This window comes from Mus musculus, chromosome 5 (genome assembly GCF_000001635.26).
Source record: "Mus musculus strain C57BL/6J chromosome 5, GRCm38.p6 C57BL/6J".
NCBI lineage: Eukaryota > Metazoa > Chordata > Mammalia > Rodentia > Muridae > Mus > Mus musculus.
This window is the reverse complement of record NC_000071.6, coordinates 27,465,307-27,481,653: the sequence shown is the minus strand read 5'-3', so window position 1 is coordinate 27,481,653 and position 16,347 is coordinate 27,465,307. Positions and strand designations below refer to the sequence as shown.

The window sequence follows — 16,347 nt, the reverse complement described above, 5'->3', positions numbered from 1 at the left end:
TCAGGTCTGACATGGGCAGTCCTACTGTGTAACTGTGCGTGTGTGCACACAAATGTTCATGGGCATTTGTGTGTGTGTGTGTGTGTGTGTGTGTGTGTGTGTGTGTGTGTATGTATGTGTATGTGCTGCAAGAATCAGTCAGAGCAAGGTGCCTGCTGGGCTCTGAAGAGTCCTTTGTGTTGTCAGGCTGTTTCTTCTAAGCCAAACTGCTGCTCTCTTCATGACACTAGCAGTACCCTCTTATCAGAGTTGCTCACAATTGGGCATGTGGACTCTAGATATTCCCTTCTGGAAGTAGGAGTGTGGAGGGTCAATGGACTCGTACCTAGTGTCTGTCTGGCATCTCCTTCTTGCCATTTGTCTGAGATTTTGTTCTGTGAGTGATCTCTGGGTTGAGGTGCACAGATGGAAGACTAGAGGAAGTGGACCACAATAGTATGTCTCTAGAGATCAGTTATTCATTCTGATGAAGACTTTCTAATTCAGATGATTTGGAGTGACCCACAAGCCAGTCAGAAACCCCGTATGCATGCGGGCAAGTCCCATAAACCCACTGGCTCTCCAGGGTTAATTCTGGTAGAAGGAAACTCTGGTTGTCATTATTCTGGGTCATGTGCCTCAGGGGAGGGACTTTAGCAACACTTGGGGTAGAGACACAAGGGGTATGAAACCTTTTCACACCTGTGTGGTCAAGGGAAGGCTCTCCGTTGAAAGGACCTGAGGGGGTGGGGGAGATTCTGAGACTAGTGAATGGTACTAGGGAGTGGAGGAGGCAGAGTGCTGTTGGTGGAAGGCACAATGAGGACAGAGTCTGGTACTGGAAACAGCACAGCATGTGGAAGAGTGAAAGAGTGATGGGCATAGCACTGGACACTCGCTGGGAGAGAGACACAGAAGGCTGTAGCCAGGATCAGTCAGGGAAACTAAGATGAGGAATGGGTCACCTTTCGACACACAGAATGGTCACCCTAAAGAAAATCTGGAGAACTCATGGTGATGTGTGTGCTAAGTCCATGGGGAGGTGAATACAATCCCACTGATGACAGACAAGGATGGGACACACCAGGTAGTAGTGATAAGGAGAGATGAGGCATATATGAAAGGCTACAGAGTGGCAGGGATACCCAGGCCAGGGTGGACACAGGCCTAGGCTCAGTCCTGGTAAATGGGTGTTTTCTACTGAATTGATGTTACAGGAAGAAAGGAGGCATTTGAGGGCATGGGGTGAATTCCACTGGGCCTGGAGTCACTCCAGGCTGAAAGGAGGCATTGGGAACCTTGATTCTGGAGCCATAACTAGAGCGCTGCACAGAGGCATGACCTGTTGCCCCATTGCCATGCCAATTATTGTGTCTTAAACATTGGAGCACACACAACCTTTGTGTCTGGCTGTCCTTCCTGCATGGTAGGATTAGGCAGGGCCTGAGAGTCAGCATGGAGGAGAGTTCCTTCCAATTACTTCTGCCCCCTGCTAGCACTCTGTGCAGAGTAGTTGATAAAGTGGATCAGGGACAGTCCATACTTGAGAAGAAAAGCTAACTTCACCTGAAACTGTGAGGAAGATCCACCAACTGTGGACAGAATGGATTCTTGGCTGAGTAGGTGAAAGGGGGAAAACTGAGCTGTAGACAAGATGCCCAAGGAGCCAAGAAACCTCGGTTCTGCCATGAGGCCATGGGGCACAGGGTAAACCATGAATCTAGGGACAAAGAGACTGCTGGTAGAGTTACTGCTTGCTTCTCTGTAGTGATGGGGAGAGTGCAGAGGTCTGCTGATCCAGCATAGATCATGGTACCAGAGAGATGACTCACAGGGTGTGACTCTGTACCATAGCCTCCACCTGTACTGGACATCGATAGCCTCAAGACACAGTATCTTCCTCTGTAAATAGGGACAAAAGGACATGCCCTAGAGTCAAGAGTCCTGGGTCTCAGCACATAGTGGAGGGGTAGGTGGAGATGGAAAGAAAGAGTTGAGTCCATATGCATCTGTTCTCAGTAGTTTGGCCATAAGGGAGAGGAGGAGAGAATTGTGGGCAGAGACAGAGTGCCTCTGTCTTCAGTCTGCTTCACAATGGAGGAGCTTGAGAGAAGTAGCTGGTAACATGGCTGGGAACCCTCAAAGTGTGCAGCATAGTTAAGGCATGTGCAGGAAGAGATTGTGAGGAATAGTCTAGCTCTAGCTATTGCTCTTTGACTACACATAATCTCCAAGTCTATCCCACTGCAGCTGGATATCTATCCACTCCAGTTATGAATTCCAGTGCTGTCATAATTCCTTTCTCTAAGGCTATAAAAACATAAAAGGGGGACCATGAGGGGAGAAGTGATCTTAAGAATGGAGGTAGGACAAAGGCAGGGGATTCACAGGTCATGGGAGCAGAGAGGCATCTGGGAAAAGAGTGGGGGTCAGCAAGAGCTAATGGGAAGGGGCTAGTGGGGAGAAGAATAGGAACAGGATTTAGTGACAGATGTACATAGACACTATTTGTGACCTGTTGCTTTGTATGCTAACTTTAACAATATTAACAATAAAAACTGTTGCTCTCCTTTTGATAATGGATGTCTCTGGCAGCTGTTAATAGCAGCTAGAAATCATGGAGAATGCAGTGTTGAGAGCAGGGAGGTGAGGTGCCACAGAGTCACAGCCACACCTCAGAATTATTCTTCCTCCCCTTGCTCTGTTCATTCCAAAGAATGATGTGTTCCAATGTGTGCTTTCTTTATTACATAGCAGACTGTTGGAAAATTTGCAAGCTCATCTCCTTCTCCACCTTCAGTGCAAATCTCTGTGCTCTCAGGTACACACACACACACACACACACACACACACACACACATACACACACACCACAGACACACACAGGCACAGACATACATATGCAGACCAACATACACAGACACACATATACAGACACACAGACACAGACAGACAGGCAGGCAGGCAGACAGACAGACAGACACACAAACACACACACACCTGAGAGTGAAGCCCTGTAGCCATTTAAGTAGGTACTGTGGATCCCATCAGACTATTCCCATCTAGCAGTGGCTGGCAAGGCATTGAGGGGCCCAAGGCAACATGTGATTTAGGGATTGTTCAGGCAATTCAACACTTGCTCAGTCATTTCTAGAAACTCAAAAAATATAGCAAAGGACTTGGTCCAAAGTGTCATCACAACAGCTGCAGCAGTAATGCCTGCCAGGCTGCACCACTCTGGGCATTGGCACGCAGAACCTGCAAGAACATGGCAAAGGGCTCCATCGTTCATGCTCAGGTTTTTTATAATAAAACTCAGGAATAAAGGAAGCCATAAGGTAAAAACATTGCCTGCTGAAAGATGAAAACCCGCTCTGTGAAGGAACAAATTGAAAGGCACTTGCCATTGATGCCGTGAAGGCCAGAAACTAAAGAATTCATTATCCTTCCTAGGGAACACACCCAGGACTGAGTGAGAACACAAAAGGTTTTGAAAGTCTGTCTGCTACTACTGAAGTCATTCTGGTTGCCTAGAAGAAAAACAAGCATATGTTCTAGAGCGTTTCTGGCTGTTTAATATCATTCATGCTAAGTGAACAATATTGTCCTATACCCACAAGGCTTTGGACAGCTTCTTACGTAAACACTCTGCTAAATCATTTCTGTGACACAGTGGGGGTGGGGGCAAATCACAAATGAGATTTTCCCTAGCCCACCATGTTTTCTAATCCTTTTCAGGACTATGAAAATCTCCAGCCACAAGGTAGAGATAACCATCCACAGTAAGTGTCCAAGTCCTGATCCTTGGTTCAGATGGCCAGGTAGCTTGCTCCATATTAATCAGCCTGGAGTCTCTGCCTGCAATTGCTGTTAACAGCTCACCCTTAACCACAGTTTGTACAATGGGAAATAAAGGACAAATATTTTAGGAAGGATTTGAGTCTCTCTGCCCCTTGATACATACATTGATGGTCATTCACAATACAGACAATTAATTGAGCTCTATGTGATATCTGGCCAAGTTACTCAGCAAACCCATGACTCTCCTCATTTACCTTTCTTCAGATCTTTTGTCACCAATTACACAAGCTTCACTTGTTACACTAGGTCCTGCAGAGTCTCCCTCCAGGCTGGTGGTCTGTAGGAATGATTAATGTTATGTGCTCATAGCCATGGTTTGTGTGCCCTGACCCGTCACTGCTCCTCACTTAACAAACACCTGCAGTTTCTATGGCAGATCTTCTAGGAATGCTGATGCCCCCATGTTCTACCTACATAGAGTCCAGACCCTTGGGAAGTCACTCTGCTCCCTTGAGAACCCTTTCTAGGGTCACCTCCTACAGTGGGACTGTCTCTTAATTCTCTAGTCCCATTTCCCCCAAAACACCTCTGCGTGTATTCCCCCAGTAAGGATCCACCCCTTTCAGGAGAGCTGGTTAATACCCATTAGCTCCTTGATCCTTCCCTTCTTGGCTCATTTCTTGTATTATTCACACCACAATGTCTTTGCTCAATATACCACCCGTGCATTTATTTTCTAATGATGCCTAGATCCTTCCACCATGTGTGCTCATGCTTTGCCACTTCATATATCTGACCTAGTTACGTCCATGCTTGTTGTCAACACACTACTCACATGTGCTAAGAAATGGAACCATGCTAGATGTTTATCAACAGATGAATGCCAAAACGGATGGTGTGTATGTACCATGGAACTGTTTGGCTACAAAGAAAGTCACGGCATTTTCAGGAAAAGGGATGGAATTGGAGATTATTATGTTAAATGTAGTCCACCAGACTCAAAAGGACAAACACCATGTGTTTTCATTCATGCAAGATCCTATATTTTAACACACACACGTGCACGTTCGTGTGTGAAGAAGAGTAGAGGTCATGAAACTAGGAAGATGAACATGAGAGCAGAGGGGAAAATGTGGGTATGATGAATGCAGTTCCAGGAAGTCCTATAGGCGACTCCTCTTCTCCAGAGAAGCAGGAGAGTCACTTAAAGGCAATCTCCCCACCTCTCGTTGCAGGGGATGCTGGGTAATCAAGATTAGCTGAGCAGGCTAAGCACTTTCTGCAGGTATAGACTGTTAAGCCCTCATTTGGGAAACATGCAAGACCAATGTTAGCCATGGTAGAAAGAAATAATGTACAAGGAGTTCATTTAACAGGGGGCAGGTTGGCTTCCTAAAGGAGGACCTAGAGATTACTCGGCAGTCTGTCTCTCTCTGTCTCTGTCTCTGTCTCTCCATCTCTGTCTCTCCTTCTCTCCATCTCTCTGTCTCTCTCTGTCTCTGTGTGTATATGTGTGTATGTGTGTGTGTGTGTGTGTTTGTACATGAATACGGTGTGCAAAGAGGCTAGAAGAGGGAGTCAGTAAAGTGTTGAGTTGGATCCCCTGGAGCTAGAGTTATAGATAGTTATAAGTCATGTGATGTGGGCTAAGAACCAAACTCAGCTCCTCTGAGAGTACAGTATGCATTCATAACTACTGAACAATCTCTCCAGTCCTCATGTTCTTAAAAAATAAGAATGATTTTATATATATAATATATACATATATATAATGATTATATACATACATACATACATACATACATACATACATATATACATACATACATACCCCAAATCAAAGATGTGCATGGAAGACCATGGAATTTAGATGGAATTTATTTCACCAAATATGTTGAATCAGGTCTATCTATATTTGAGTGCCTTCCAGCTTTATATAAATAATATATTTCAAATTCCTCCAGATGGTAAAATTGGCTACATTAACTAACAAAGTACAGGAAAAAGACAGTTTTTTTTCTTGAATAGGAAAATTGTTTCACTCCTGTAATGCACAGCTCAGCATCAAAATGTCTTTCCCCTGGAGCAGAATGAGTTTTCTTTCTTTCTTTCTTTCTTTCTTTCTTTCTTTCTTTCTTTCTTTCTTTCTTTCTTTCTTTCTTTCTTTCTCTCTTGTTTCAAAAGGGACTTTCTAACCTTTATTGCAATAAGGACAACAGTAATAGCCTAATCATACATGACAAATAACAATGTCCAGATATTAGTTACATATAGGAACCTTCATATAGACAAACAGCTAATTGTCTACATTGGATATGTTTAGGTTCTCCTGAGAATTAAGGCAAATGCCATCCTGTAAAGTAGGAGTTAACTATTACAGGAAATGCACAATGAACCACAGAGGATACATAAATTTTTTAGAAACAAGCAAGGACAAGCTGTACATACCCTCTCTCCTATGATGAAGAAAGTGCAGAGGATGCCCTCTTCCTCTGAGGAAACTTATGTGGCACCACTGCTCTTCCACGGAGGAAGCTGTACACAACACACCATGTGCGCTGAGCAGAAAGCTGTAGATGGCACCTCACACGTCTCTGTCCTCTGAGGAGAAAGCTTACACAGCACCATCTTCCCTCTGAGAAGGAAGCTCTACACAGCTTCTTTCTGAGGCAGAAGCTGTGAATGGTACCTCACAGTCTGACGAAGCTCTACAGGACACCTCTGCTCTCTGAGGAGTGTTTATATCACACTAGGTCTCATCTGAGGGAGAGCTGTGCACAGCACACCACATGCTCTGAGGAGGGAGAAGGATAGAATAGCTTACTTTCTTCCCTCTGAGGAAAAAGTCATACAAGTTTCTTCTCACTCCTCTTCCCAGAGGAAGAGATTGTACAGGATGCCTCTGCTGTGGGAAGGATGCTTACACAGCACATCTTCCCTGTGAGGGCAAAGGTGTCTAACACGTCTCGTCTCCTTTCTCCTCCTCCTCTGAGGTGGCCTCTCTAGTCTGAGGAGGGCAGCTGTGTACCTCACGATGTTCTGAGGTGGGAGATAACCATGGTACCTTGCGCCACTCCCTGAGACAGACCCTTTTAGGGGCAAGGGATCTTTTAACTTCCTGTCCCATCACCAGCATCTGTGATCCAACTGAGAAAAGTGGAGATAATCAAATATCTGTTACTTGGCTAAAAACTAGCATAGGAAATATTTTAAGAAGTAGAGAATCAAGATTGTCTCCCAGGAAGGACAATTACCTGGAGCTGTTCAAACCTCACAGGTCAATTTCCAGCTTCTGTGCCAGTGCCCACAGGGCTTGTTGGAGATGGCTGGGAGACTTATGGCTTGGTAATGACCTTGGCTATGAGTCTAAAAGTCATCTTTACAAACTACAACCTGCACATAGAATAGCAAAGCCTCGCTTGCTCCCCCAGCTGGCTGGGGCCATTGGTAAGAATGAACATAAACTATGGGGCTGGTTTTGGTGATTTTTTTTCCCTTCTGAGTGCATAACACAAAATTCTTTACGAAAGGAACCAGCAAACTCAAAGAAAGTTATTGTAAATTTATTGCTAAATTTTAGATTTGGGTAGTAAAATTATCACATACAAAAATTGTTTTTTCATTGGGATTCTCAAAAGAATTCTAGTTCTGAGGGTCTATATAGCATCTGTATTATACTGATCATGAATAAACACCAACAGTGAGACACTGGACACAGGAAATACACAGGACAAAGGGACACTGCCTATTAAATCAGCGTTAGGCTCCTCTCATGCCACTTATTGAACCTGTGTGGAATCCAGGCATGTTTGTTGTTAACCCATATTGGTTTGCAAATGACCTCCGAGTCACTAATGAATAACTGATCTCTCTTCTTCAGTAAACATGAATGTCTTCCCTCTGGACCTACTCAGTCTAGAAGAAAAACAAATCCTTGTCATGAAAGCATCTGAGAAAGAGTGAAGGGTTTTCCTGACATCCTTCTCTGAACAGAGTACACAAGACCATGTTGAACTCATTCTTTCCTGTTTCTGTGACTTCTTGATGCTTTGGGGGGCATGTGAGAAAGAAGGTCAAGGAGATATAGCTGCAAGGGGCTAGCTCTATAATGGCTTCAGAGACTTGTCAATCTACACTTCTTGGGATGGGCTTGACCCACTATCTAGCTTCTGGCAAATGATTTGTGCTGACATGGAGTGGGGGCGTCCACAATGGATTAGAAATACTGCTTGGTACTCATGCTGTCAATACTCTTCTTGCTTGCTGCTCTGAGGGACAAGCCACTGCATTTTAGACTATCTTTGGGGAGATACTGAGGACATTCTATGACCCAGAGTCTATGAGTGACCCTTTAGACCACAGAAACTGAGCCATGTAAATATCCATGTAAAGGAACTTGGGAAAGACCATTTCTCACCAGAGTCTGAAGGTAAGTTTGCAGCCCAGAGGATGATGATGATGATGATGGTGGTGGTGGTGGTGGTGGTGGTGGTGGTGGTGGTGGTGGTTTTTGAGACTGGGTCCTATATCTTCTATAACTCATTATGCACCTCAGTGCTTGCATAACAAAGTTTATTGGAGAGAGGAGATGAGTTATTTATTAATGATTCTGACATAGTATGTAAAGCAACCTGGTTAAACAAACTCCCTGCCTGGATTCCACACAGATTTAATAAATGGATGCAAAGAACCTAACACAGATCTTCATAGGTAGTGTTTCTCTGTCTTGCTGACTCACTGTTGTTGTATACTTATGTTCAGTAAAATAAGGATGCTACACAGACCCTCAGAACTATAGTACTGGACTCATGGCAGCCCTCCTGCCTCAGCCTCTCAAGTTCTGGGATTGCAGGTCTGTGCCACCATACTCTGCCATAACACAATGACTCTGACCTCAGCTATATAAAAGTCTCAAAGTCAACAGATTGAGCTAACCTGAGCCTTTGTCTTTGACCCACAGAAACCAGAGATAATGGATGCTGTTGGTTTAAGCCACTGACTGTTGGGTCTCTCTTTACAGTATCAGTGACTGAGAGATGGGTCTTTTATTTAGACTATCTTTTAGACAAAATGCTATTTGGGACAGGCTGCTGTCCAGGAGCTTTAAAAGTAGCACTTTTCATTATCATCTTTAAACATGAAAGTCAAATTATTTACAAATATTCAGAGCTTTCACAGAAAGTATTATCAAAGGAAGAATCTTTTGCAGACATAAATTTTCTTTCCTCTCACAAACATATCTATATTTTGAAATGATCTAAGATATTACAGCTTCAATTATTTTTCACTTCTGCAGCGTTTAGGATATGTGTCATGATGTCAGCTGCTCTCTGCATGAAGGGAAGCACCAATGGAGCATGTTTGTTTTAAAGCAGTTTTTACTTATTGGGGCTTGTCTAACTTTCAAACTACAAATTAAAAGCTACTGCTTTCCTGACATAGCTTTCCCTAAAAGGAGTGTCCTAAGAAATGACATGAAGTTCTTTTTGTCTCTGAAGCAGAACTCATGTACAAACATTAGCTCTATGAGTCAGGGATAACATTTAGGGAAGAGATAAGATGGTAAGAATTGGAAATAGATACACTTTGTAGCTAGGATCACTTGCATAGAAACTCCACCCCCCACCTTCCAGGCACTCTGCTCATGGACCCACAGATACTTTACGTCTGGAAAACTGGAAAAACATGACCGAGTTTATTCTCTCTCACAGACACTTGATGACTCATACTTTTTATGGGGATGTAGGCATGGAGTCCCAATTCTAACCTCTTTGTACCTGATGTCTGTTGGGAGGGGGATGGGTTTCCCAATGGAGTGAGACAGAATATGTCAACCATACTAGGCAGGCCTCATGCTTGGCTTTAGATGACCAAGAAAAAATGGACCCCCATGTTTTTGTGTGTGCATTTTTGTTTTGTGTTTTCCCGAGAGAGAGAGAGAGAGAGAGAGAGAGAGAGAGAGAGAGAGAGAGAGAGAGAGAGAGAGTGTGTATGAAGTTGGGTAGATGGGGTGGTGAGAGAGATTTGGGAGATGAGTAGGGGGAAGAAATGCAATGAGTTATGTTGTATGGAAAAATAATAAAAACACTATATTAAAAATAAAAAACACCCTGTCTGAAAATGCTGTGTGCCCCCTGAGGATACTAAACCTCTCAAAGTATGCTGTAGTGAGGAAGCAACAGTTCTCAGGTTTCCTTATGAGTTCTTTTACATTATTAGTAAATTAATCATTATATTATTAACCCAACCCTCTTAATAATAATTGCTAATCCCAGCTTAGGAAGTCTTGCTCTATCCTAACTCAAGACTTTCCTCTTCAAAGCACCTCCTTTTCTAGAAAATTTTACAAGTTTGTTCATCTGGTTAAGAGGTCCAGCTTCATACCTCCCACCAGATGGACAGGCAGGAATCCATGTGTACCCCTTTCATGATTCCTTCAGAAGCAGAGAGGATTCTGGGAATCTGTGCTTACAATGACAGCTGACTGTGAAGGGTCACATCAAGGGTCTCAGTTGTAGCCAGCATTTCACATGGTAGAAACACATGTTGGGCAAAATCATCTTTACCAAATGACTGTCAGTTTTGATGGGATCCCAGGGTGGCCTTTCAAAAGGAGTCTTGGGGAAGAGAGAAGTTGGCAGAGCATCCTTCTGTGCACACAATCCTTCTGGGAACCAATCAGAAGGGTACTCCTGCCAAGTGAGCACCCAAAAGAATGTTCTTTCAGAACCTTCTGAGGAGCAAATACACAAGCCTTTGCTTTGAAGAATTCTGGGGGCAAGACGTGCTGGACCCTACTGTTGTTAATGTAGTGATCCCACTGTAGTTAATGTAGTGTCCCACTATTAGTGTAGTGACCCCACCGTTGTTAATGTAGTGATCCCACTGTTATTGTAGTGACCCCACTGTTGTTAATGTAGTGATCCCATTGCTATTGTAGTGACCCCACTGTTGTTAATCTAGTGATCCCACTGTTTCAAGTGTAGTGATTCCACTGTTGTGAGTGTAGTGATCCCACTGTTGTGAGTGTAGTGATTCCACTGTTGTGAGTGTAGTGATCCCACTGTTAGTGTAGTGACTCCACTGTTGTTAATCTAGTGATCCCACTGTTGTGAGTGTAGCGATCCCACTGTTGTGAGTGTAGTGATCCCACTGTTGTGAGTGTAGTGATCCCACTGTTGTGAGTGTAGTGATTCCACTGTTGTGAGTATAGTGATCCCACTATTGTGAGTGTAGTGATCCCACTGTTGTGAGTGTAGTGATTCCACTGTTGTGAGTGTAGTGATCCTGCTGTTGTTAATCTAGTGATCTCACTGTTGTTAATGTAGTGGTCCCACTGTTGGCTGACACAGTCATTACACAATTAAAGACAACTTTAGCCTGGAGCTGCAAATCCAGAGTCCTTCAGGTGTCCCTCAGCACTAACTCCATCTCTGAACGTTTTGAGGAACAGTGAAGGGAGATCAGATTGTCATAATCTGTGCATGTCCTGCTCTGCTGCTCAAAGCTCAAGGCAGCCTGTTGAGGGCTGGGTGAAATATGTAAGATGGTGCCCAGGTGAAAACTCTCTCAAATGGACCCAGATGCCCAATTGTCCTAGTGAATTTAGAGGGAGAAAATGAACACTCTTGGATAGCAGAAAAATTAAGATTGAGACAGAAAGCAATGCCCTTCTCATGCCAGGCTCACTATAGAGCCTCTCTGAGCATAGACCTCTCAGGGGCTCTTACCCCATGGGAAACACTAATGAGATCTCAGGGGACTTGGAGACCAGTGAGCTGGAAGGTGCTGGAAAAGAGAACAAGCTAGCTAGGGGTTGGACATGTAGGCAGCTACTCAAACCCTGGGTCAGATTTTAACAGAAAGTTCCAGCAAGATTTTAGGGGGTAGGAAGCTCACAGAACACTAACAAAGAGAATATATAGAAGGAAAATTGACTCAGCTTTCATCAGGCCTGGCATGGCCAGGGAATGCAGACAGAACCCACTGGCTGCTGCTTTTTGTTTTAGGGCTAAATTGATGATTTTACCTGGAGATTGGGAATAAAATCACAATGGATATCTCCAAGGAGACTCATCTCCGCAGACCAGGCCAGGAAACAACCCTTAAAAGGAGCCATTGTGTTTCCTACCAAGAAAAATTGTATTTCTTCTCTCCTCTCCTCTCCTCTCCTCTCCTCTCCTCTCCTCTCCTCTCCTCTCCTCTCCTCTCCTCTCCTCTCCTCTCCTCTCCTCTCCTCTCATGTGGTGGTATAGCTCATGAAAGTGGATGTCCCAGGGATGCCAAGTGTCTCAGGGTTTTAGATCACGGGGAAGATGCGTATAGGAGGTACTCTCAGAAGGCAATGGAACAGAGATTCCTCCGCAGGTGGGCAAGGGTCAGACTCACCGGCTCCACATTATAGGAGAACAGCACATACTCTTTATCTGGGGATATTTCATATCTGATGGCTCTCAAGGATTCCTAAAGGAAAAAGAAAGAAAGAAATCAGAATTTACAAGAGTTACAACTTTGACTCCTATAGAGATTCTGGTGCTAGTCTCAAAATCCTCCACTAAAAGAAGTAAAACAGTGAACCAGCAAAATTAAGTATGGCTGTAGCTTTACTTAGTTAACCAATCAAACGATAGTAAATTGATGCTCTTAAAAATCCTGTTTGTGCTTCTCAGCCCTTTGGTATTCCTCACTTGAGAATTCTCTGTTTAGCTCTGTACCCCATTTTTAATGAGGTTATTTGAATTTCTGGAGTACAGCTTCCTGAGCTCTTTGTATATATTGAATATTAGTCCCTTATCAGATTTAGGATTGGTAAAAATCCTTTCCCAATCTGTTGGTGGCCTTTTTGTCTTATTGACAGTGTCCTTGGCCTTACAGAACTTTGCAATTTCATGAGGTCCCATTTGTCAATTCTTGATCTTACAGCATAGCCATTGCTGTTCTGTTTAGGAATTTTTCCCCAGTGCCCATATCTTCAAGGCTTTTCCCCACTTTCTCCTCTATAAATTTCAGTGTCTCTGGTGGAGTTCTTTAGAACTCTGTGGAGTTCTTTGATCCACTTAGACTTGAGCTTTATACAAGGAGATAAGAATGGATCAATTAGAATTCTTCTACATGATAACCACCAATTGTGCCAGCACCATTTGTTGAAAATGCTGTCTTTTTTTCACTGGATGGTTTCAGCCCCCTTGTCAAAGATCAAGTGACCATAGGTGTGTGGATTCATTTCTGGGTCTTCAATTCTATTGCATTGATCTACCTGTCTGTCGCAAACTAACGAGTACCCCCCAGAGCTCGTGTCTCCTGCTGCATATGTAGCAGAAGATAGCCTAGTTGGCCATCAATGGGAAGAGAGGCCCCTTGGTATTGCAAACTTTATATGTCCCAGTACAGGGGAATGCCAGGGCCAAGAAGTGGGAGTGAGTGGGTAGGGGAGCAGGGCGGGGGGAGGGTATAGGGAACTTTTGGGATAGCATTTGAAATGTAAATAAAGAAAATATCTAATTTTAAAAAATCCTGTTTGTGTGTTATTTGAAGTTTCAACAGAAAGGCCCTGACTGTATATGCTGAAGCAAATCAATAGAAACACAAAAAACAAGCATCATTTTCCTGTAAGAGCCTTTGACTCCCAATGCTTAGTTGGTATCTTTTTCTTTCTTATATTTTGAAGCGTATGCTAAGCAGAGTTGTTCCTAAAACAAGCAGATTCGACACTCCACTCTGTACCTTGTCTTTTTCCTGTTGTGGGAACCTTCAGGAGTCAACCCACAGAGGGTATGCTTGTTGTTCTGCCAAATTCCTTTGTCCAAATGACTGTCTCTGTGAATATGTGCATCAGCAACTTACCCTGCCCTCTGCACTTGCACACATTCTGGCTCCAACCCCATGCCCCTGAAGGCCCGCATCTTCTGCTTGGTGTTCATCACTCCATAGTGTGGCAGTGACCACTTAGAGACTCTTGAGCCATGCCATTGAAGGTGATGTCATGTTAGGCATCTCTGTGTCTCTTCAGCTTCTTCTTGAGCAAGGAGTGCTTTGCTTGGATTTTCATTCTTTGTGCTCATTGTATTACCTTTGTATGTCTTCATTCACACCTTACTAAAGGCAGGGTGGCTCTCAGTGGCTGCATTCCAATGCTCTCATCACAACACCAAACCAGCACACACTGGGTCTTCTCCTCTAGGAGAACCCTAGCTTCTCATGCCTTTGTGTCCACATGTTCATCAATTGATGATCAAGATGTAATATGTGTAGTGTGTTTCTGTTTCAAGATACCTTACTGATTAGACATGGCCGAGCTATTAGCACTGAAATCCTCTCTAGCAGCACTATAATAGCACACAAAGCCAAGCCTGCAACCACATTTACTCCACTGGGGACACGCATCACAACTTCCAGTTCTCAGGAGTGTTAGACCTGGGGAACCCTGTAAATGCAAGATCACCCACAAATAAATATGTTGCAAAGAGTGCTCTTCAGTCCACAGGGGTTGGAGTGGGGGGAGCAGCTGTTCATCGTGTGAAAGCTGAGTAAGCAGACTGTTCTGTGCTCCATCTCAGCTGACATACCAATGCAGGACCAGTGCAGGATGGCTCAAATGCGCTCCTGCCATGATGGAAATGCATCTAATGTTCTGAGAGTGTAATCCAGCTGGGCACAGTAAGCCTTATTACATGGAGAATCTCCGATCTAGAAGCTGTAAACAGGGGAATGACAACACAGCCACTCCCATCAGCTGTGACTAAGAGCAGTGCCACACACTAAAGCCTCTGGCCCTGCGTCTCTGTGGATGGGGGCAAGTAAGTGGGTTTTTAGGGTAAGGATTTAAGGTCTAGAGAGATGATGAATGGTACTTTAAAAAAAATTCAACTGATTTTGAAACATCATTTTCCACAGATGGCATCTATATCCCACTATGGATATGTGGACACAGCTTCACCCTCCTCTGAAGTAGTTTGTAGTGATCTTCCCTTATTTGACCATTGTAAGTATAGGTTGAGGCTTCTCTGGTAGTTTAGTTCCTAGGCACATTTACTCTTTGCTCCCTATGGTAGAGGTAATACTGGCCTTGTCCTCATACAACTCACCAGCCAAATCTGCCTGAGCAGTCTATGCTCTGTTATTCCCATACTTGCTCCTAAACTCCTGCATCCCACTCCAAATACCTGCATCGAGCTCCTTACCTCTTGCATTCTACCCCAAATGCCTGCATCCACCCCCTAAACTCCTGCATCTAACTTAATACTCAGCCTAAATTGCTCTTCTATGAGTTCCCAGGGTGTTGTTTTAGTAAATGTCATAGTTCAGCTCTCACCATACTAGATAACCTATCCTTCCCTTCTCTGCACAATACTGTCTGCACTTGGCTTCTGGCACATACACACATGCATGCACGTGTGTGCACATACTCACTCACACATATTCACTCCTCCCACCTTGCTCTTATGTCTTCTTGCTCTTCAGGGCTTCGCGTGTTCTCTGACTCCAAGCCCTGGAGCGCAGGACTAACACTGAGGTCTTCACTTTTCTAGAGAAAACCATTTCATGAGTGACACCATTCAGTCTTAGGACTCTCAAACCCATGCACCTGCTGAGCAGTCCTGTACACACATCCCCTGCTGAGGTGTCTGAAGCCCAGCTGGGGCTGTGAGCAGATGACCGTTTCTCTGCAGCTCTGCATGGATGTCTGGGGGTCATCTCTAGCCACCATTACACCCGATCTCCCAGGCCTGTGTCCTCTCTTTCCATATTCTATTGCTTCTTTCTCTCAGAAGTAACTGCTCACAGTAGATCAGCCAATCTCCCTTTCCTCTCACTGCCTCCTGTTCCTTCTCTCCTCCTTCTCTATACTCTCTTCTTTCTTCTATGTGTACTATTCAGTTGCCCAGAATCCTCTGAGCTCCCTGTGGAAAGGTATTTGGAACCCCTACTCTCTTGTTTCAGCTGCCATCCTCACCTGGGAAGAGCATATTTCCTTGGGATCCAATCCCTCCCCTGGCTTAACTCCAATGCTAAACAGTCTCCCTTGCCTTCAGTCTCCCTTGCCTTCAGTCTCCCTTGCCTTCAGTCTCCTTTGCCTTCAGTCTCCCTTGCCTTCAGGGTGTTACATCACTGAAATGTGCAACTAACTGTTTCCCTCATTAGCTTCCTACCTCAGCAGAGGTCATCACTACCTAGGACTTTGATGACTAGCAGGCCCAGCCTGGCCCAGTCCTTCTCCAATGCTCCCCCATAGCCTGCCCACTTCCTCTTTACCCTTTATTCCAACATTCCTTTCTCTACACCTTCCAGAGCAAACCAGCCATGTAACCATGCAAGGTTTGTACTTCTTTTTCTCTCCCTGGAATGTTTCAACCTTTCTTTTCTTTAAAGCCATCCTCTATATAAGTCCTTCAATGGCTAGTAGGTGGAGAAAGGACCCGACATCCTTGCTGCTTCTCTACAAAGTGCCCTTCTGATTGTTTCTGTGATCTAACCATTTTCTAAGATAGTGTCCACGCCCACCCTACTTATTGTCTCACATTGTTGTTCTCCTTAAGAGGAGAACAACTGTTGCTTCCAACCTTTAGT

At 44.2% G+C, this 16,347-nt stretch overlaps 1 protein-coding gene across 4 annotated transcripts in view; it reads right to left on the bottom strand.

The window, feature by feature from the left end:
• Dpp6 (dipeptidylpeptidase 6) overlaps positions 1-16,347 on the bottom strand; it is a 910,144-nt gene that overhangs the window by 245,847 nt on the left and 647,950 nt on the right. For all 4 annotated transcript variants that reach the window (NM_010075.2, NM_001198886.1, NM_207282.3 and 1 more), the window contains exon 5: positions 12,169-12,243. In NM_010075.2, coding sequence (NP_034205.1) covers positions 12,169-12,243 — 75 coding nt within the window. The remainder of the gene's footprint in view (positions 1-12,168; positions 12,244-16,347) is intronic.